The sequence below is a fragment of the Acanthopagrus latus genome, chromosome 13 (genome assembly GCF_904848185.1).
Source record: "Acanthopagrus latus isolate v.2019 chromosome 13, fAcaLat1.1, whole genome shotgun sequence".
Taxonomy (NCBI): domain Eukaryota; kingdom Metazoa; phylum Chordata; class Actinopteri; order Spariformes; family Sparidae; genus Acanthopagrus; species Acanthopagrus latus.
The window spans coordinates 6,160,877-6,184,240 of record NC_051051.1 but is presented as its reverse complement, the minus strand read 5'-3'; the positions used below and the strand labels follow the sequence as shown (position 1 = coordinate 6,184,240).

The 23,364-nt window shown below is 40.1% G+C and overlaps 1 protein-coding gene across 6 annotated transcripts; it reads right to left on the bottom strand.

Annotated features, from left to right (window-relative positions):
* Nucleotides 1-1,158: 1,158 nt before the first annotated feature.
* On the bottom strand, nt 1,159-22,458 carry zc3h12b (zinc finger CCCH-type containing 12B). Of its 6 annotated transcripts, none has more exons than XM_037118538.1 (7): nt 22,382-22,408; nt 15,268-15,376; nt 9,560-10,359; nt 9,277-9,416; nt 8,698-8,932; nt 8,332-8,438; nt 1,159-8,235 (listed from the first exon to the last, which is right to left on the bottom strand). In XM_037118538.1, exons 3-7 carry the CDS (start codon nt 10,195-10,197, stop codon nt 6,803-6,805), a joined length of 2,553 nt encoding a protein of 850 aa, XP_036974433.1. In that variant the 5' UTR covers nt 10,198-10,359; nt 15,268-15,376; nt 22,382-22,408; the 3' UTR covers nt 1,159-6,802. The 6 variants fall into 6 exon arrangements, with proteins under 6 accessions (XP_036974433.1, XP_036974434.1, XP_036974436.1 ...); XM_037118539.1 differs by having other exon boundaries at nt 15,219-15,376; nt 21,898-22,400; XM_037118541.1 differs by having other exon boundaries at nt 15,229-15,376; nt 21,898-22,400.
* Nucleotides 22,459-23,364: the final 906 nt, after the last annotated feature.

Genomic DNA, 23,364 nt, shown 5'->3' with positions numbered 1-23,364 from the left:
AATATTTTCTTACCTTTCTTCACATCAGACATCACAATTTCTAAGCTTTAATGTGTCGTTTAATTCAAGTAGATAACTTAAATGACTGCCAAAGAAAACTTTTGATACAGTTGTGTTTTTGTAAAGAAAACAAAAAAAGATATAACACAGTTTGAACAGAATTTTGCTTTATTTATGGAGTGAAACACATTTTGTCATTAAGACTTACATTTTGTTTGAGCCCACAGACCCAAATAGTCTATTTTTATATATTTTGGTCTATAAAAGCAATGCTTTCCAGCCAGTGTGGATTACAATACTGCAAATCATCACAACACAAACAAACTTGCTTTATATTTCCCTTTTTTACATTAGTCAAACAGGAGACCGACACTACTTCAGAAAGGTGACCACTCAACATTAGAAAACAACCAAGTGTGTGACTTAAAATATTTGTGTGATTTAACCTGAGTAGTACACTGTATGTATGCAGTCATGCTCAAATGTGTGTAACCTCTTGTCGTGGAATTTTGTACACAAATAATTCAATTTTTGAATTATATGGTAGCAGAAACAGCACGACACTAAGCAACAAGTATTTGATCAGAACTGTGTGTATGTGTGTTTGACCCAATTTTCATCATTTCACTTTGGTCTTGATCAACTGATAGTGAACTTAAGTTAATATATATTGACAATATCAGTATTAATATATTGAAAATAGCACTAGTTTTATTCTCACAGGGCCAGCTGAAAACCAAACAACAGTGTGCAAACTGGCCCAAAATTATGAAATTACGATTGGTGAATAATTTAATAGTAAATAGAATAAATCACAATTCAACACAACTCTGCTTTGTCAATATACAGGGTTTGTCATTAAATCAACAATCAAACAGTCCAATAAATTCCTGTTTTCAAAGGATCCGTATCTTCAACATCAAACACAAATCTGGGGAAACACTGGCACTGTATGCTGCAGACACTGCAGCTTCGCTATGTGCTTTTAACCGTTTTGAACCACCAGACTAGACACAGATTTGAGTTTGATGTCAAGTTGCACTTGGTTTACACTATGTGTAAAAGAAAATCATTTGTCCCCTGAAATATAGAACTCATTGCATGACAACCCATGTGTTGAATCACAAAAAGAATATTTTTGACAAAGCCACCCAAGAATAACTTTGGCATGTTTTATTAGGCAAAATATATTTGAAAAATATTGAATTCCCATTAAAATAGCATAAAGCAGACGTGTCAGTTCAGAGGAAATAGATGCACTTAAACAGGGTGCACAGATTACAACACAGAAATTATCTAAGTATTCGAACAACTGAAGTAACTGTTACTGTTACATTTACAGATCGCTTTCTATGTATATACACACACACGTGTGACTATTTACAGAGAGGACATGATGCTTACTGCTGTACACAGGGTATCTGTGCACTTTTATGTAGCACGTAAATGTCCCTGTAAGTTAACTACTGTACCCAGTAAGAATTAGTACATACCAATGGGCTACTCCCAGTGACACACAGTGTCACAAACATTATGGCATTGATTTTTTTCCCCTTTATTTAAATAAAACTATTTTCATATTATACATTTCATATTTTGTTACATTCAAGGTATAGATACAATTTGTATCAACAAGCAAAAGTCAATTCTAGACATTTGTGGCTTAGTTGTTTGCGGCACTTTCAAAGGGAGGGTGGGGACTATGAACCACCATTCCGGTCTTTAGTGTAAACTTTCAGCAAAGCAGTAAAATACTGGAACATTGAAACTTTTCGTAGCAAAAGTTAGGTTTTTTTTTTGTCCTGGAGGTAGTCAACTGCCCAGCGGAGACAAAATCTTTTAAGAATTAGAGTTATGATCAGAGACATAATTAAGATATTTCCAATAAAGAAAGAAAAAACAATGAGAGGCACAACAATAAAATGCACATCCCTACGTTGCTCTTTTCTTTTGTTCATGTGGGAAAGATGTCCACACAGAATTTGTGATAGCAGAGTCCAACCTTTAGGATACAGGCAGATACCATCAGTGTATTCTGAGTGTGAATTTGCTGTAATACATTTGAAACCCATCATCTAATTACAGAGAAGTGCCAGAAATGTGGCACTGTGCCATAAATAGTTACACACAAGCTTGTGACTTTATGAAACCATAATCTAACTGGACTGATGATGATTTTAGGGAGAAGTTTTATCAAAATTTAGATTGATGTGACATTAATTTCATGTACTGTTCACAACATCCTAATTTCATGTATGAGTATACTTCAGTTTACTGAGCCATAAACTGGTTCAGCTGTTTGTGAACATCACATAATGTACCTAATGATTTAGCTTTTTAAAGCAAGTTGTATTCCCACAATCCAATCACGTAACCCTGAACATGTTTTGGTAGATTTTCATTGGGGCTTACATTACAGTAAGTATTACACAGCCAAGTAATTCTACTTTTGAGCTCATTAGGGAAATTGACTATTCCAGCATTCAAGTTAAGAAGGTTCTCACTAACAATAAGAACCATATCATGATACTATATTAAATTCAAAACACAAGTGTTCTTAATCTGGATCTCGCAATCATCAACCATGTTGATGGTTTTAGTTTAAGTGTTATTTCTTGGATCCTACTGTGCTGCAGTCTTTCTGCATTGAGAACACATTTTTCTCAGAATCAACAACAATTCTTCAATCTCAAGGAAAAAGGACGGCGCGCAAACTTTTAGCCAAATGCCAGAAACAACCTTGACGGCAGCCTTGCAATCTGATTGTTTCACATGAAGAAACATTTAGGCAGTTTGTTTCACCTTCTCATGAACAGACAGCCGGCCTTAAGTGGCCTTGTCTTTTTTCATGAAAAAACAAAGTCAGCATAGCCCAAAATTCATTTGGGCAAAACACATTCAAATGTTTTTTTTTTCTTTATGTCTGTTCATATACCACAGTTGTACCTAAACATTATAAAGAAATATATATTTATATATATATATATACTTTTGAAGCACCACCAATGAGAGTCAGAGTCAGAAATCAGGCTCACATGATAAGCCCCCTCAAAGAGTAATACCACTCAGTTAAAAAAAAAAACTCTCATGCAATTATTCTTTTTAATTAGAAACACTTTCCTAAACCAAAGGACAAATATTTGGGTGTATGATGTCATCAAAACATAGCCTGGCACTGGTCCATTTCCTACAAATTGGAGGCCAATTTTCTAGACTTTGTGTTTGAGACTTCAGCGATTCTCTTTTTCACATGCAAGTGATACCATACTGACCACATTTTTTTCTTAATGCTCAAGTCATGCAATCCAATATTTGTCCTTGGGGCACATCTTCAAACTAAGTGGCATTTCCCTTTAAAAGGCACTCAAAGCATGATCTTGCTATTGGGGTTGGCTTTACATGTTACAACGCCTCTTTCTGCAATTGCAGAATGACTGTTTCATGTTAGCACTTTGTCCTGAGGGTGGAGGTTAAGAGAAAAGGCAATTAAACTCACACTAAAGTCAAGAGTTGATCCTCTTGGGAGCATGCATATGCTTAGCTGATGATAGGTGATAGGTTTGACCTGATGACCTGGGGGCGATTAGCATCCAGCATTAGTAATCTTATGCCCCAGTATGGGCAAAATTAAAAAGGTCTAATTTAAGATCTCTGGCTCAACAACTGCCAGACAATCAGCATATGATAAAAACTTTGGGCAAGTCAAGTGATAAGCAAACTTTGCACCCTCGTGGACACCAACACAACCTCATCTAGCCAAAGCTGCATCACGTAAAGCCTCACCCTATTAGCCCACTTTTCTAGATCTCAAGGTGCATAACAAGGATATACATAAAAAGTACAAAGTTCTGCAATGCCATCTCCACGTTTCAACTGTACATAACTAACTTTAAGGTACTACATGTTGCATGTAGGATTCTTCACAAAATATATCACTACTAGATCAGAGTAGACTCTTGCCAGTAACCACTGGTTTTTGGCAGGGCAAGACTGAAAGTTAGAAAACTGAAAGCATCCTGAGAGCAATGTGCTGCAAGGCACAGCCGAACCCTTCCATGATCCTTGGAGACTGGCTGCATGTATGCGTACTGTACATCTGTATTTGAGCAATTCAGCCTCCTTTTAAAAAGCCATACAGTAAATGTAATCTTCTACATGGTTTCTAGCATTCGCTTCATTTTTTTTTTTTTAACAATTATCAAAACCTCATACGCCACACAAGATATCACAAAACAAGTCCAATATCTAACTCACTCTCAGGCCAAAGTGTTACAGACAGATTCTCATCAGTTGAGCTGACAACTGTAACATCAGGTAAATATTCAGTCTGTTGCAGAATTCCTTGTGCAAACATTTATTCTGTGATGGTAAACACTGTTTCCATCTCTAGTAATACATTTCTACCACTAACTTTTCTCCCTAACTTTGTCACCTCACAGCCCGGCAAAATCATTATCAAAGTTTCGATACGTTTACATGCACATAAGAAACCAGGTAAATGTCAGAAATGAGGTTTAAGGCATGAAACTGAACAACTCATTCAATCGAATTTCTTTAAAACCACAGTTTACACGTGGTTTGTCAGAGAGCAGATATTTCCCCTCCCTCCTCCACATTTTTGCCATATTTTGAGTGTTACTAATGTGTTATCTAAGAACCTTTTTCAGTAAAAGGACACTGATGCACTACCATGGGATAGCATGTTTAACTGGGTGCATATATTTGGAATCATGGAACAGACTGAGCCCATTTAATAAACTAAACTAACCCATATACATTAAAATAGTAAGATCAATAGGTCTGTTGAGCATAGACTCAATATGGGATGTAATTACTCGAAGTGTAATGATGCATGGGAATAAATAGCATGCACACTAGCACATGCAAAGTAAACAAGCCTTCATGAAGTGTATAAACAGCCAAATTCAATCAGGAATATTGCTGGGTGAAGCAAGTTTCTCTTCATGCCAAAAACTGATAAAAGAAACTAGGTTTCTTGTTTCTGCATAAGAAATTAGGTCACTGACAGGAGCTGAAAATCATCGGATTACTTAAGTGCATGTAAATGTAGTAGAAACAAGTTCAGCCTCTTCCTGAAAACAAACTGCTCAACTGACAACATGAAGGAGTCCATTAGAGCTACTGTTTGAGACAAAGATACTTTGAATATTTTCACATTGAAAAGAATCAGCACAACAAATTTGACAAGTATATAAATAGGAAAATCCTGGACATAGCATCCAATAAAATCAGAAAGGTAACTATACAGTACCATAGGAAATTATCCAAACACAGATGTTAATTTGTCCAATAATCCAATCAATTATGTGAACCAAAATGTAAAGTTATGTAGAGTACTGACACTATATAAATATTTTTTTTTTGGCATTATTTAGCAGCTTATTAATGACTTTGAAATAATGGCTTTTGTGTGATTATATGTACATAGATATGTGCACGTGTACAAGTCAAATCTCTTTTTTGGCTTGCTTTGTGCACTGTCAAATTCTACCAAAATAGTAGCTTTGTTAAGTGAGGCTGAGAAAATATATCTCTTTAGATACTGAGATAGTGCTTTACATTTGAAAATAGGAGGCTTCAATGACTAAGACTTTCATCAAAACCACTCAGACAATGACTAAAGCGTGAGGTCATTCAGATATAAGGCCATTAAATGTCATAGTTCATGCTGTGAGGTATGTAGCTACCTCCCTTTTACTTATCTTCAAAAGAAATGCACAAAAAAGTCACAAGAACTATTTACAGCAGAGGCAGACCTAAGCAAGGTTATTTATAGTCCTGTTCCACCAGAAACACTTCAGATGCCTTTCATAACACATTCACAGGGCCTGAACAAGATCCTGATAAAAGCTACATGGTGTCCAATGTTGACGTAGTCTTATGTCTGATTCAATAAGGCAAATGTGGGAGGTGAAAGTTATTCTCATTTTGACTGTGTTAGCCTGTTTAATGATCAACTCAGTTCAATTTGATGTATCACATGAGGAAAAAGGTTCAGTATTACACTACAAAGCTACATTTGTTGATTACGTTGTTGTTACTGCATTAGTAATGACATGGTTATGGTTTAAGATAGGTTTAAACTACAATGGTTATTCAAATGGCCATCAGAGAAGAGGTAATGTTTTCAAGTTGATTTCATGTAACGCTTAGTCATGTTTGTTGACTTCCTTCCTCACTCTCTGATACATCTTCTGGATTTTCCAGTGTTTCCCCAGTTGCTATAGCAACCAGCAACCCAATGAAGCATATCATCAAAAATTACTGATTTCTCGTGTCTTGTCATTGTTGGAAACTGGAAACTTTATCCTGTGATTACATGAAAATGATGATGATTTAAAACTAAAAACTTCTGGTCTTCGTTCATATTTTTTATACAACATGTATTTAATTAAAGAAACAGGATTTAATATGATATAGCGCTAAGAAGCTATGCAGCTCCTGCTCAGGTAGTATGAATGTGTTATGAACCAGATTTCTAATAAGGTGTTACCTCATATCAACTGCACCACACTTCATATAAAAACGTTGCTTTAATATATTGAAACATCTTACAATTTGAGATAAACTTATTAGACAAATTTGCTCTGCGCTGATTACTTCTATGTCCTCTTAGTGATGTAAAATCCGATTGCCAGATTTCCCATCCGGGACGTTAAAAAAAAAACTCCTGAGGGCAGATGTTGCACATACAGCAACATTTAACAAGTGCCTATCTTTGCAATCAAAATCTGTATTTCCCTTATCACATCACTTCTGAATGTTAAACAAGATAAACTGCTCAATGGGACGACCTCAGTTTTGTAACAATGACAGCGGCAAGTTGTTGTGGATCCGTCAAATGTGGGTTTTTCTCCATTACTGAGTGGACTACGTAAGCAGGAAAGATGTTACAAAGGTTCCGATATGTTTGATACTGGTGGTCTGGGATGACATACCGCTCTTGATGTTCAACTGAAGATGGCATTTCCCATGGAGAGTTCCAGATTTGTTCCATCTTGTCTGGCATGCTGCGGACCATCACCCGCTCGCAACACGGCATCAGGCTATTACTCAGTGGATATGAATGATATCCGTAGGACTCATTACCACAAGGCAGAGGGTCCCAGCTGGCATGCTGCTCACGGCACAGTGGCGGTCGCCTCTGTCTCATTGGGTTGCTATCATATAGCCTTGAATCTGATATACTGTCCATTCGAGTCATACCAAGAGACCGTGTGGGCTGTGAGGACAAAGGTGGGAGGACATTCTGAGTGAGGGGATAGTCTCCAGGACAGCTGGACCTGGCTCCCACGGCAACATGCTGGATGTGTGGTGCTAGATGAGACCCAGACTGCTTACGGGTGCCCTGCTTGGGTTCCTCTGGTCCATAACTCTGTACCCGTGTCAGTGCTTCATGCCGAAACCCATGGGAGAAAGCCTGCATCCTACCTTGTGCAGGAGACTGCTGCTGCCCCTTCATGCTCTCCTCTAAGCTACTGTCCACAGAGCTTGGGTACAGGTCCCCGTAAGAGGAGAACGAGTCACTGTTTGAATGGCTGAGGCAGGACTCAGGGCAGTGGCTGGGATTTCTCTGATACACACCATGCTCGTGCTCCATGCTACAGAAACTGTCGACATTATGCATGCTGCTCATGCTCATGTTTGAAAAATCACTGTGCAGTGAATAATATCCATGGTCACTAACTGAGTCATACTTTGGGAACTGTTCACTGTATGTAACAGAGGCGCCATGACTGTTAGTAACTAAAATAGGTGGGTACTGTACACTAGACATGTGCTCCAGAGAACTGTGTGCAAACTGCAAAGACCCTGGCACTGGGCTGCTGGCTGATCGTGTGTTCAAGGCCCCAGCTGCGTGGCTCTTGGCAGGCTGCATGGTGGGCACACTGAGAGCAGACACAAGGGAAGGCACTGAATTTGTCTCAGACTTCCTAGCGATGGACAGTGCCTCTGGAGGTTCACAGGCAACTGAGCGAATGCTGGGGTCAGACTGACGTTTGGGTGCCACACGTTTGGCCTCAGAGTTGCTGTCCCCCTTTACAGTTATAGGGCCAGTGCCACATTTAGCTAACGCCCCCTCACTCATTGTCTTCACCGCAGACAGTTTGGCAAAGGCCCGGAGTTCATCAGCCACTGACCGCTGGGGCTGGTTGACACGCTCTGGATGATAGTACTTGCACTTGTGTCCATATGTGCACTTTTTTCCTTGATCAAAGAAAGAGTAGAATCAAAATAAAATTATTAACTTAACTTGCACTGACAAAAATGATTCAGACAAGGCTTTAAAAAGATATTTAGGGAACTTACCATAGGGGCAGGGTTGTTTTTTGTGCTCTGGAACAACAGGACGCTTGCGAAGGAAATTTTCTAAGCTTGGACCATGTCTTCCCAGTGGATCATCAGGTGGCATGAACCTATTCAAAATATATCATTACTAAATGTCAGCTTTATAAATTTCATCATAAAGACTCTGTTCCACAAATTAATGACTAAATAAACAACAGAAAAACAGTTGCTAACCAACTTTGAGATACAAATCATTTGTGTTGTAGAGGAAGACACATTTTCTTTTTTTAGCAGAGCTCATCTATGGCTGTACTCACAGACTGAAGGAGTCTTAGAGTGCATCTTTCCATCATTTGGCCCACATAAGAATGCATTATGGTTTCTTACTTGTCATTGACAAATGAGTACATTAGGAGACGCTCCTCTATGAACTTCTTCCACTCTGGCTTCTCATTTTGCAAGTCCCTGTAGTTGTCATTTGATACGATAATTCCATCAGAATCATAAGCCAGCTTCACTATGAAGCGATCATCATAGCACACCACTCTCCTGCCTTGAACTCTCCGAGATGGGGTGAAAACCAGGATCTTTTCTTTTTCCAGCTTGCGTAGTATTTCTTGATCTGAAAGAGGAATTGGGAAGAAGTTGGACTGTTACGAATATTTCATTAACGGCTCATAATAATTCCATTAAACATAACCAAAACAAATTTCACAATACATTTTGAATATCAGTAGTCTTCATAAGGCATATTATAGTATTTTGTCAATGAATCCATAGTGGAGCATGTCCTAGCACTTTCTGCCTACTGACACTGACCAAATCACAAGGTAATGTTTCAGTCACATACGCAAATACCGTATTACTCTTCTATGATGTAGGTTGAGTGTTACTGTCCAACAGTAAATATCAACACATACTTTAAAACTACCAAGTATAACTTAAGTAATAAAAAAGCTTTACTACCTGTGATAAGTGCATCAGGTCTCGACTGTTCCTTTCTCCAGGCAGGGACAAACACAGTGATGTCTTTGTGTCCTTTCTCCAAGAACCATTCAACAGCAAGTTGGATACCACGACAAGAGAATACCTCTTTGTTTCCATGGCTACAAAACAAAAAAATATGGTATGAGGTCTACTTAAATGTCATAAAAGGACATCCATTAGAGGCAAAAGTTTCAGAGCAGAAGTATGTTCTGAAGAAAGCACTGACAAATTCAATACGAGCGAATGCTTGTTGGTGTCTTACCTCATCGCCACATTTGAGCCATCGATGACGATGGGCCTGAGGTTATCAAAGGTATCCACAGAGTCAGAATCTTCCACTGACACCTCTGGACTAACAGTCTCTTTAACACAGGGGGTCCGCGATATTGGTGTGATGGCCGTACTGCTGCAAGGCTGAGGTTCAGGCTCTACTTTGTTTCCAAGCCTTACTAACTCAGCAAGGACGTCATTGATAAGCGCAGCAGCCCCCAACTTGTTGAGCACTGTTTCCACCTGCTCTCCTGAATAGCCCAACTTCAAAGCAAAATCCATCTTCGTCTGATACTCTCTGTTGCTGGGAGACTTGATCCCTGGTCCCGCACTAGTCTCATCCTCACGAAAATCTTGCACAGTGCTACTCTGGGAAAAACTGGGTTGGTCTAGGCATGGAGAGCGGCAGAGCTGTCGGTGGGGTTTTGTGACGGCCAAGGGGTCCTTCTTCTTACAGCCACTGTTGTTCACCTGAACCTTCTGAAGTTGCTGCTCTTCAGATTCACTTTCTGAGCTGCTTCCATCCTCAGAATCGTCAGTGGCTTGCTGAGCCTCGTTTGAGTTAATGTTCTCCTCCCTCCATGGGCGTTTTTCCATTTTGAGCTTCTCCACCATGGACCATACTGTCATCACTTTCGTCTTGACACCTCAGAGTTCCACCCCATGCTTCCTCACCTCCACCGAAACCAGGGAATCATACTCAGTGCTGGACTTCAGCGCTACAGGCTCTCTGTTTAGAGCCAAAGTCACACGGTGTCCCCTATGTGGGCAGGCAAATTAAACTATTAGATCCTGAAAGAGAGCAAAAACAAAATGGAAAATTTCAATTAGAAAAATGTGTTGAGCTTTACTTAATGCTACAATGAGCCAATCTGGAAAAAGATAGCTTATCACTGAGTCTCATTCATAGGTTGTCAAATACCGCTAAGTAGGTCCTAGATATGCTTATAAGATATGCTAAATAAGCTTTAGGGTCAGCTTTAGAACTAAGTCATCTGTCAAAGTCCACATTAGGAAAGTTAAATTGGTAAACACATCTTCTCTTAATTTCAGCCCTCCCTGCGGACTATAACCGTGTTTTTCTCTCCCAAAATAAACGGCCTGCACAGTGTGAAATTCTTAAAAACGCTGGCTTAGTGATTCAGTGTTTTGCAAAGCTATGAGCTACTGCTAAAGGTCAGGGTCAGTATGTGAAGAAAACAGACAACCTCTGGTCCTTTTTTTTTTAAAAACTTTAGCCAATTACAGAGCAGACCTGTTGTCATTAACCTGGATTTATGTTAATTTTGAGATTGTAATTTTAAAATGTAGATTTTAATCATGGCTGCATTGCATCTTGGAAATGACTGTTGGTGTAATATTTGTCTTTCTCATACTTGTTAAGTCGTCCAACAGCAGAAACTAACTGTGTGAGAAAACACTGAATTCTCACGAAAACATCACGTCCTCATAATGTCCAACCCACTTGCAGTAAACCAATAAAAGCTTCACCTGTGGGAAACTGCAATCTGCGGTAAGTGACAGAATCAGCCAAATGGAACATATCTGTCAGCCATCCAAGTAAACAAGTTACTTACAAAACCACAGCAGCCCATGCAAGGGACTGCTCTTTCTCTCTCTGACTGTATTCTGGTGTTAGTGGTCACACACTATTCACATCTAGTCTTTGGTCTCATTTGCATTTTTGGAGGGAGCACTGGTTGGTTAAACAGTCTGCAATGTCAACCATACTTTTCATTTGCCACCCCTGTTCTGACTTAAATGTTAGTCACTCCTACAAGTCCATTTACTCCAACAAATTAACAGCCAATTATGTACTTAAATCCGTAGGCTGTAACTAAGTGCACATTCAAACTCTAACAAAGCATCTTCAGCAGTGTTGCATGTGTGAACTTGTTTGCGGGGTTGTTGGTATGCAGCGAGAGTTCCCAACAAATCTGAACAAAACTGTGGATATTTACTAATGACAGGTGGTGAAAGCATCTGCATTTGAACAGTGCTACAATCCAGTGTTCTTTTAATCCTTGTCCTTGGGGCCCTTTGTCCTGTGTGTTTTCAATGTTGGCCTAACTAAACTATTTTGATAATCGATTAATCAGTTTGAGTAATTTTTTTAGTAAAAAAGGGGAATTCAGTCATTTAGTAAACTGTTTGTAAACATCAAATCAAGAAAACAATTATCAGATTAATTGAAAATTAAAATAATAATAGTTGCAACCCTACACACATCAACTCACTTTGGTACGTTTTCATAATGAACATATATACTAAAATACATCGAAACAAAAAAGATGCTTTTGCCGATCTCCTCCTGGTGATGCAATATGGAAAAACATAGAGACAACAGACGACAGTCTCCACCCAACTTTCCCTGTGTCTCTGGTTTACAGGTTTTAAAATGAATATCCTTCTCCACATAGAAAACCTATTAATGTACTGCAGAATAACCCCCGTGTCTAGAGCACAATAGTCTTGGTCCACAAGTAACATTTGAGCCAGACACACATAGTGTTAGTGCACGTGTTAAGATAACCTGAGACAAAGTGTGGGCTGAACAGTACATCCCTGCGCCTCCAGACTACTTGAATCGAATGGGATTCCTCAGAGAACAAAGCTATTTTATGATAAAGCAGAGCAGGACTTTGGGGTGGCCTGTGCTGTAATAATGCAACACTGTCAACAGCTCCAGGTGTGCATTCTTACATATGGATATTGGTAATCAAATCATCTTAATAACAAGTGTGTTAGTGAATAGAAACGCGAGACTGCACTGCACTTTCCCCCAGTCTTGCAGAGAGCAGAATACAGCCAGCTTCGAGCTTCAAGAGGCGCAGCCCATGATGTGCGTTGCCTAGCAACACAGCCTTGTCATCAGCTAACTCCTTTTTACCAGTCACGACTAACACAAACACAGCTCATCATCTCTCTTCAGGCAGTCAGTAAATGCAGAACACTTACAGCTACACTACAACTCTACACTAAAGCTCTCCAGGCAGCATATTTTACATTAATAAATAACATTACTTAGACTTCTATCGGTGCTGACCAGTGAAAATGAAAGGTCAGTCTGGACACTTAAATGTGTTTATAAAACAAATGATGACCAATATCTGAAATTTCCACTTCAACATGACAATTAACAAACAAGTCTGATATTTATGGAAGATCCTGATGGTTAATTGATATTTTAAGCATCCACCTATAGCTACAAATGCACAGTTTTAATGTCAGAGTTTGTGTAAGCTGACAGCATCACTGATGCAAACTGTTTTACCACTGATCAAAACTTGTATGACAAAGATGAAGCAAAAAAGGCTTGAACATTTACAACATAACCTGACAAAGGAGAGATATTGCAGTACTGTTGTTGAGCTCAACTCACAGCCCACTTCCACATAAGAGACATTTTATGACCACACCGGAACATGTTTAAGGGAGCAGAGCTTTTTCAATCCTTTCCCTTCCACCTCCAGATTCGCAGGCTTAGACTCAGCAAGGCCTCCAGACTATCCCTGCACATGCACGGACTCGTGTAGCTCTGTTTCATAGCAACAAGTGAAGCACGGTCTTTAAGCCATCTTTTACATTGCTGACCCTACATAGTATCCACAGTGAAGCACGGACATTAACTGCACAATGGCGAGAGCCTTGTCAGATATGTTTAAATTCAGACTGACAGATTTGGAGTTCAGTGAAGCCGCTGCTGTTCAAAATCCAGCAGTTGAGACAGACCAATCAGAGAATGAAACACACTGAACAAGTCATTATTACGGAGGCTGAAAGGCTGCCTTTAAGAGTGAGCTCTGTCATAAGGGCATGTGAAGGTTATCTGGCTGAGAAACCACTTATCTACTGAGCTGGAAAACGCACGCACACACACACACACATTCATACATACAAACATACATAAGAGAGTAGCTTTTTGGAAAGGAACATGCTTTACCATTACCAAGAGAAAGTCATAGTCAACTGTCATCTAGAACATGGAACCAATTAAAAACAAAATAATCTTATTATCTGATGTACAATAATCCCATCTGACATCCATCTTTACTGCAACAATAGACATTTTGAAACCTGGCTGGTGTTATACTACGTTTGTGGAGGACTGACACCAACAAACAGCTACCAAAATCCTCCATATGTCCCTGGTACGCTATGTGCTCTGACGTGTCAAGAGACATGACAGATGCCTCAGTGACAAAAGGGTGTGTTTATTCATCATATGGTATAACTGCAGAGTATTTTTTAGCTTTAATATTCGTGGACAGCTGTCGCTCATCATGTTTGCTTGCAATGGAGGCATACTGTCACACTCTTGCTTAAAGCAAAGCAGGAGGAAAAGTAGACATTTATTATTGTATACTGAAAATCAGCAACAAGTCACTCCAGAGTACTTAACTGTTAAGACACATGGATGATTAATCTAAACATCTCTTAGAGTACACGTTTGCCAGTGTCTCCTCAAAGAGACAAAACACAAAAAGGATCATTGTCTTGCATCACAAATCACAAATCATCATCCGTTAATGAAAACATGAACGAGGAAACAAATGTCACAGATGCTCCTGACTTGGGCAGCAACCTTCTTTATACTTCATGACATCTTTCCCCATTCCTTAATATCTACTGTATGTCATAATCACCACATCAATTTACTCTACTGACAGCTTCCACCTGTGGAGGTTTTCAGTACTAATTAACTTTCACAGGCTTTTAAAATTCTATAGGTTAAGCACAGTTCAAGCTAGAAATTAGGAACTGCAGTAATGATCATTTCAGCAGAAGCACATTATGAGTAGGTAAACAAGAAAGTAAGGACTCCACTGTGTTTTCACATGAAGCCACTTTTGCCTTTACTTAAAAGCAAACTACGTGAGTGTGCATCCAAATTCAATCACTGCATTGACCCCAATGACAGTGACCATACAGAACACCTGCTGAACAGGTGAATAAACTTAGCTGGACTGAGCTATCATTGCATCCATCAGCTAAGTAAGCTGACACGTCAATACAATAAAATGAAGTTCTTGATATCATTAGCTACAGCATCATGAGTTGAGAGGGACGAAATGGTAGGAAGGTTAAATAATTTGACAGTTAAAGATTCCTCACACTTGCAGTGTACTTTTTCGTATAACGTAATAGGATCACTGCTGAACACGCAGTCAGCTTTATGATTTAATTAAATGAGAGATAACTGGTTTGATACCCTTAGGCCCCGAGTAACGGTTAGCATATGCTAGCAAGCTAGTGTACCGTTACTTAGCTAGCTGCGGGAGAGTAAACATTTAAGCTACACAAACTAACCGGCTAATGTCGGTTTATCTGGGTGGAAAATGGCTACAGAGCGAAAAAATTAGTTATTTCAGGCCAATTATAACCAAGAGCGTTGTCAGGTATCATCGGTCCCTATTCAGTGAACGATATCACGGCTAGGCAGTTAGCTAACATACTGTAATAACATCCAACTTAGTGCCTCCACGGGCTAACACAGACGTCAAGTAGCTAACGTTCGTTAGCTTTAGCTGCTGAGCGTGTTGCCAACATATTTGCCGGAATACTACAGTAACTTGAGATAAAGTTGACGATCGTTTCGTATATCAGAGGAAGGTGAAACCGGAGCAACGCGACACGATTCTCTATACAACCTGCACGTACGTCGCTGCCATCGTTGCCTTCTAACGGTGCTCATCTCACCTTATTGCTGTCATCCTCCTCGCCTGTAACAGTTATGTTTTGCTGCCATTGGCGCTGTCGCAGTTTGGTCCGGGTTGCCAGATAGCGCGAAGGAAACAAGTAACCTCAGCTGTGAAAAAGACACCAGGGTCAGTGCACCGTTACAAACGTGATTTCCGCTTCTTCAACCTGGCGTCTCATCATCATCATCATCATCATCATCATCAATAACAACAACAGTAACAACAACGCAGGGCTTTTTCATGATGCTTTTTCTTTATGGCTCGGAACATTAGTTTGAGAAGTGTCATGTATTTTCCATGCATGTCTGTGAGAATGCTGCCTCGTGAAAATAAGGGTCCTGATAAACCAGATCTGTCCTTGCTTCTCATGGAGGAACTGGAGATATAACTAACATTTACTATGCACTGAAATTTCTAATACAATGTCTATTCCCATTACACTGAGTGACTTTATGCAAGCTCTCTTAAGAGTAATTCCCATTCAGCCTGGTGTCGTAGAAATAAGTAATCATAAATTATCTATATGGCGCGTCTCTAAACTGTGTGCTGTTGGGTTTTTTTGCACATGTTCTTCTTAGGTATTCATGCAAACTCTACACTGCTAATAGTTATCAGGTAAATGTGTATTTATAAGCATTAGTGCCCTTTTTAGGCCTCCTGAATGCTGAAATAAACCTTGGATCCAACATCATCATCATCAACAAGTGAGAGAAATGAAAATGGTGAGAAAACAGTCATGTATCGTCGTGTTTATTTTAGTGTAAGGCAGTGTTCTACTTTGACAAAACAGTAACAGATTTTCAAGAAGAGTCTCCTAATGCGACACAGATGTAACTGTAACAATAAAAATAAAAAAATGGAAGGAAACTCAAACAGAGAAAAGAATATTGCCAATTTGTAACAACCATTCTGAATACAATGTTACAGTGTACAAAAAGCTGAGAATTATAAATACAAATTCCTTGACATTTGTTCAGTATCACACTATAAAATGAACAAAAAAAAAGACATCATTTGACAGCTTCACCTCTGACTGATCAAACCAACAATGAATGAAACCAGATTCCAAACAAACTCAAACTACTTGTTTTTTGTTTTTGTTTTTTTTAATTCCACAAGCTTACAGTATGGTGATAATGGAGTTCATCATTTCACAGGTGGTCAAGCTGTTGAATGAAAATGAGACCAGAGGAAAAAAAACAGCCGTTAGGCCAGAAGCAAAACACACTAAGTCTGAGATGAGGTTGAGGTACTACTATCCTTTTATCTTTGCTATTTTTTCCCTACCATTTCATGGATAAAATGGCAGTTTCTATGCACTGCATTCAGTGTGTGTGTGAAATGTGCTATGCGAATGAAAGTACTAAGGCTATCTATCTACAGTGTGTAACTGAAATTGCAGCTTAAGTTAAAGATATAAGAACTATCGGTCCATCTGTACATTTCCCCCCTACCTTCAGATCCTGTTCTGGCCTGAGCGGAAAAACTACATGTTATTGATATTTTGAGATTAAGCTTAATGCAATAACAGCGTAATGTATTTTAAATGTATGTCATGAAGGTATCAAATTATGTTTTATAATGTGGACTGAGCTATTTCACTCTGATGAGGAAACGACTATTTTCACAATTGTTTTTTGCATTTTTTTTTACGACTGCTCTTTTTTTGTCTATAAAAAGATCCAAAGTCCAAAGTAACATATTGAAAGGTTTTCCTTTGTTCAACTAACAGTCCAAATCCTGATGACAAAAAAAGCAGAAGATTTTTGCCTAAAAAAAAAGACAAAACTATTAATCACTTATTAAACAATTGGCAATATTTTTTTTTTCAATCTACTAATCAAGTCTTTAATCTGTAATGTTCCCCTTTGAGATACTACTGGCCTGAAATCAGACAAGCTAAGAAAACAGCCACAGATGCTGAATTTGAGCATCCTGACAGGCCAACATAAACCTTACTGGTGCAAACCGAGGCAGTGGAAAAGCAACCAACACAACCACAAGCTGGCACTTAAAGCATACGAGTGTTCAGGGGAAAAGTACGCAGGACTGGGGTAGCACCATTTTGTCTGCCCTATGGAAACCAGGCAAGCGAATACCTAATAAACAAAGTGTGGTATTACGATAGAGACCTGGAAACTGAGGCTACATTCTAGTAAAACTGAATAGCTTAATGAGATGAATCTGTGTGCACTTTTGATTGCAAACAAAACAAGTACTTGCTAGAATAATTTCAGTGGACTAACATGTGATGTGTGTGAAGCAAACAATGGTTACTGTGCAAATGCAGAAAATCCCTTTTGACTTCCCAATAAGACAGCGTTGTGCTCGACATCGCATGATGGCACATGGTTTTCAAATTCATGTCTATCAAAGTGTGCAACAACTCTTCGAAGGACTCGGTTGTGCAAGTAGTACAAATTAAGCAACAATTACTCCTTTGGATGTAACGGAAAAAAAAGCACTCACATAAATGTGATCTTAATGCTAACTGTATGACTTTTCAATCAAAGGTTGCCTAGGGGAGTTTGTTGCAGGCTGCCACATCCCTGGCTTGTCTGGTTTCACTGAGGACGGCCATTTCTTTAGACACACCTGTCTTCACGGGACTCCCAGAGTGTGATACTCCCTCCCTACAAGCCCCTGGTCTGCTTTTACCACACTGATTATATGACTGCAAATTAGTGGCAGCATTACAAAATATATCCTCATCCAAGCCATCGGACACCTGCTCCATCATTCCAGCATAAACAAAGGTGCTATGGGGTGAACCCGAATCTGACTGCAGTGGATGGTGACACTGCCTGCTGTACAGCTCTGTATTCTGAGGACTTAAATCACAGGACACTCTGTTTGACATATCAGAGCAAAGGTGTTGCGGTTTGCCATCAGAAAAATCACTGCTGGATGAACTGGAAAACATTTTCTGTTTTACTTGTGACTGACTGAGACCCTGCACACTTTCAGTGATTTCCCCATCCCCCAGAGGAAGGCTTAAAGCCATTTCTGACCTTGTTTGCCATGATAAGGCCATAATGCTGCTACTGTCTCTAACCTCTGGTGCAGACATGAGTACATTCTTTTTGTAATATGGTGAGGAATCCCTCTCAGAGTCCTTTTCAGTTTGAGAACAAGAAATGACAGCAGCTCTGTTCTCTCTGTATGTGTCAGGCATCTCAAGGCTTTCTGTGTCCAGGGACCTGCTTCTTCTGTCTAGAGACAACGGATTAGGCATGGACTGAGTCACTCTTGTAAGGCCTAGGTGCCGGGGGAGACTAGCTATCGCCCATGTGTTACTGATCAGGTTCTGTTCATACAGGTCTAACATTTGATAGTCACATTCGGCAAATGCGTCTTTTTGCAGGTAGCTTTCTTCAAATTCCTGATATGGTGACGAGATGTCTTCCTCCAGCTCCATTTGAATCTGCTCATCGTATTCACCCTCATTATGCATATCCACTACATCGAATGTGACTATGGTAGGTAAGGCCTGCATGTTTGGGGTGAAGGCAGAGTTAGTCTCCAAATCATCCTCGTCGTCGTTTTGCAAGTTACCCAGCATCTCAGAGTGCTTCGTGTAGTCCACGAGTGCTTGAGAGAAACTCACAGTTTGTCCATCGTCTACATCATTGCTACGATCTGGAGACTGAGGGTTGATATTTCTGTATGGTAAAGCCACGGGCTTGTTTTCCTCAAGATGTTGCTCTTTGGGTTCGCAAAATGTTTCAAAATCTGGGTCGGACGTGCTGCCGAACGATATGCTGCTGTGTCTTTTCTCACAATCTGCGCTTGTCGATTTTGCTCTTTTTTCAGTGGAAGGAGGCATGTGGTCCTTTCCATCAAACACATCGGGTTCTGTATCATTCTTGTTGATTGATGCTTGGGATTTTGAATTCAAGTTACAGTTTTTATTTGAGCCGATTTCCTGCCGAACGACTACAATTTGCGCCGACTCTGAGGATTTACTGCATGAGCTCGGCCGCTCTAGGAATTCGTGAACTTGATAGCGTTCAGCATTTATTTGTAATCGGTTCATGTCTGGAACAAAGGCAGAATCTGCCACACCAACTACCTCACTTATAAACTCGCACTGATTTGAGCCAGGCAGTTTTGCTTTGTTTTCATAATGTGGGCTGATGAGACTCTCATCAGGTGCAAAAAGTTCATAGAGGGCATCCCCGCTGTAACTGTCCCTGGGCAGTCTGTCTGTCCTAAGTCTGTCAGTTTTTTCTTGTCCGTCGTCTGGCCCAGGGGTAGTGGAATCATAGTAGCCCTCGTCGCTATTTGGAACTGACTCTTGATGCTCGCTTTGAGGGGTTAACACATCAGCGATTGAAGAATTGTCCATAGCACTGGCTTGCGGCGCACTGTTACTGTTGACTAAGTCCATATTGTGAGAACTTGTCAGGTCAGCAGTCATATCTGTGTGGTCTTGGGTGCAGGTGTAACAAATGTCCTCTGACTCGTTATTTACCCAGAAATCATCAAGACACTCCTCATCCAAATCTTCCGGGGAGGCCATTTCTTCACCGCCACCCTGATAAGTGAGAAAACAAGAGGCCCTTTTTCCTGCGTTTCTGCTCCTTTCTCCAGAAACGGTGCTCTCTGTGATGCTGTCATCTTCTTGATCTGCAATTATGTCCCCACAGCCGGTGAGTGAATCAAAGCTCTTTAACGATGCAACGTCTCCAAAAATCATGTTTAGCTGCTCCGATGAGCCGGCGGGTGTGTCAGACTTCAGTATAGGCTCAGACATGGTATGAAGATTCAGACAAGGCTCGCTGTCTCCTCTAGAGATCTCCTCGTATTCACAAACGGCCACCGAATTCATCTCCTCCACTTGATCATCACACATCTCATCATCAAGCTCAGACTTTGGGCTTTCTTGCTCCTCACTGTTCTCCAATGCCGTCGCATCAGCATCAATACATTCAGGACCAATGGAAATATCACATATAACATCTGCGAAATCAGGCACATCAGGCTCAGGTACCAGGCACTCTGTGACAAACTGGTTGGCGTTGTCCTGGACAACAGGCACCTCTTTCTTGCAGTGAGGAGTCATTGCAATCATTTCAGTTTTATCCAATCCAACATTTCGGTGGTTCCTGTGATACTTAAAACTGTTGAAGAGACCCCTCAAACCTTTTCTCTGCCGAGTGAGAGTCAGTGATTTCTGATCAGCAGCGGGGTGACTACATTCATTGTGGCAGCAGCTGTGGAGCTCTCCAGCAGCGTCCCTCTGGCTGTGGTACGCAAGGTCTCCAGCTGAGGTGTACGCACATCTCAGATTGTCATCGCGACTGACCTTACAGAGCCCATCATGCGTTCTGCTTTTGGCAAGGCCTTTCTTGGAAGACCACTTGCTCGGATTTTTACTCCTTCCACCGAAAAAACTGGGCAAAATACAGATACTTTTACGGACTCCAAAAAATGTCAGAGCAGTCCGCCTAAACCGGCCAGATTTCTGCGATTTCACCGCAGGGTTCATCATATCAGGCTGAAGCTCTTCCGTAATGTCATCATGGCTGCATCGGGACAAATGCCCGGGTAGGGGAGCTAAATCCTTGGTGTCACCCGGTAGCTCGTCTCCCTTGCGAAAAGCCATGGCTACCAACTTTACAACACCGGTCCAAGAGAAGGCATAGCAGCAGAGTTTTCAAAATCAGCAGAGGAGGTCGCTGCAGTGAATTTGTCCTCCATCTGATACAAGCCCTGTATTGAGAAATTCACACCAAAATTAATGATCAATTCAAATTTAACACTGGCTACATATTCATAACCTGGAATTTCTAAAGCTCATCTGTATCACATTGGCCATCACATCAGTCTATTTTACTTTGACCACCCACTAGTGTATTTTGCCATAACAAAAATTAACAAGGTTTTGTTTCCGCCTCTTTTCCTGAGGTGTGTTCAGTTACTACTTACTCTCAGTGTAGACTTCCCATCACCATGATGCGGAGTAGATAGTAACTGATAATGCTAACTAAAGATTCATTTTATTTGTCAGTGAACCCCATGTACATAAAGTTATCAGTGAGTGGTATTACTCTGCTGCCAGTCTGTTAACTGGCACAAGTCACTCACATCATTAGTTTAAAGCTCACAAGCTTTACCAGCGCATTAACAACGTCAACACTTTTTTTTGTTTTTTTCAGTTTTTGCACACACATGCCCATTACTCATATCATGAACCTAATGCCCCGCTGTTGGACATTTTAGAGTATTTACATATGCGTGTTGCATTCACTGTTGTGGGAGAGGACAGAACTAAACCTATAAACACAACATTATAGTAATGTGAATCTTGTGCCTGTAAAAAACAGGCTGGCGTTATACTACCTAGTGCATTTATGTTTAGTTATGCAATGTAAGTGACTGATTTGACATCCATCACAGATCAAATAGAACTGTAAATGCAAAAGCCCAGCAACAGGGTGGATATTTAACTACTCTTACATTTGTTTTAAACGAGAGCTTGTAAAACATAAAAAAACGGTAGCTAGCTTTTTAATTCAGCCCAGTTAACAGACATAACTCGGAGACTTTGTAACTAAACGCCACATTAGCACGTTCAACCGATTTAACGTTAAAGCTAAATGAGTCACATAGTAAACAAACTTACCGACTGGACCCAGAACCTCTCGGCACGGAGCTGCCGTTTGGTTCCTCGACCAGGAGACGAGGAGAACCGCTCACTGCATGTTCCCTGCTGCCAGCTAACTTGTCTTCAACTTCGGGTTACTGCAGTCGGCTTGTTGTTGAGACGAGCCCCGGGGTAGTCCCGACCGGACACGATTTCATTTGTCCCCCAACGGTCGTTAGCTAGCTAACGTTAGCCGGGATGCTTGCTAACAACGTAAGCCACACACACACGCGCGCGCGCTCTCACACGCTCACCCGTGTGTGTCCTGCAGTTTTGTGGCTGTAACGTGAGTCTGACACTTGCTAACGGCGGCTAAACCACATCACAGCGAGGCAGCATTGTGTGAAACACGCAGAGCATCTACACGGGGATTAAATGAATGCGTGTAGTTCGGCCACGCGTGTCGATTTGTTTTTTCTTTGCCTGGAGATGTTCACAATAAGCGTTTAAATGCACGACTCACTTCCTCTCCAGACTTCTCAGGTAAATCTCCCAAATCTCCTTTCCTGCCTCGGCGGCGCATGTTAGTGACGCAACATGTGTGTAACGTGTCTTTTATGACACAACGATGATGACATGAACGCCAATAATAATGATATTAATATCATAATTTACAATTATTAAGGTATTATGGATGATATTAAAATAAAAATCACATACTTGCATGTTTAATAATTGGGGAGTTTGAATGCATGTGTAGCATTTTTTGCATTATGGGTAAAATGAATGGCAATAATAACAATTATGACGATAATAGTATGACTATGAATATGAATAATATTAATATTATAATTTCCTCAAGTGATGTCCCTCTGTGGCTCAGTTGCATTATGGGTAATAAAACACCAATAATAATAATTATGATGATATGACTCTGCATATAAAAGTTTACAATTGTTATTGATATTAATATAATGCAATAAGGTTTAATTAACAAATTTGCATGTTTGATAATAATGTATCCCTGTTAAAATCGTCAGCCATTTAATAATTAAAGGCCAACCACCTATTTTACAAATATAGTGTGTTTACACGTCTTGAAGAGTATGAATGCATGTGTAAAATTGCAAAGAAGCTGTGCAATCTGATAAATTTCCTCTAGTGATGGCGATATCTCTGGTTCTGCTGTCCAACAACTGGTGCCTACATTACCCACAATGACTGACATCACTGGAGGCAGTTTATCAGATTACGCACAGCTCCCTCTGAATCCACACAATGATTTATACTACTTTTTTCACATAGCCCATGCAGTAGCTCACCCAAAGTCCTTTAAAGGACTTAAATGTATACAGTTAACAGGTTTACCCTTCAAGGAAAACACTTTTCTTTAAAATATAAACTTTATTTTTTCTTATCGGGGCATAAACAGAAGAACATGCCACATGGGGAGACATTTACACAGGACAGACAACATGGTATAATTAAATAAATATACAAAACACA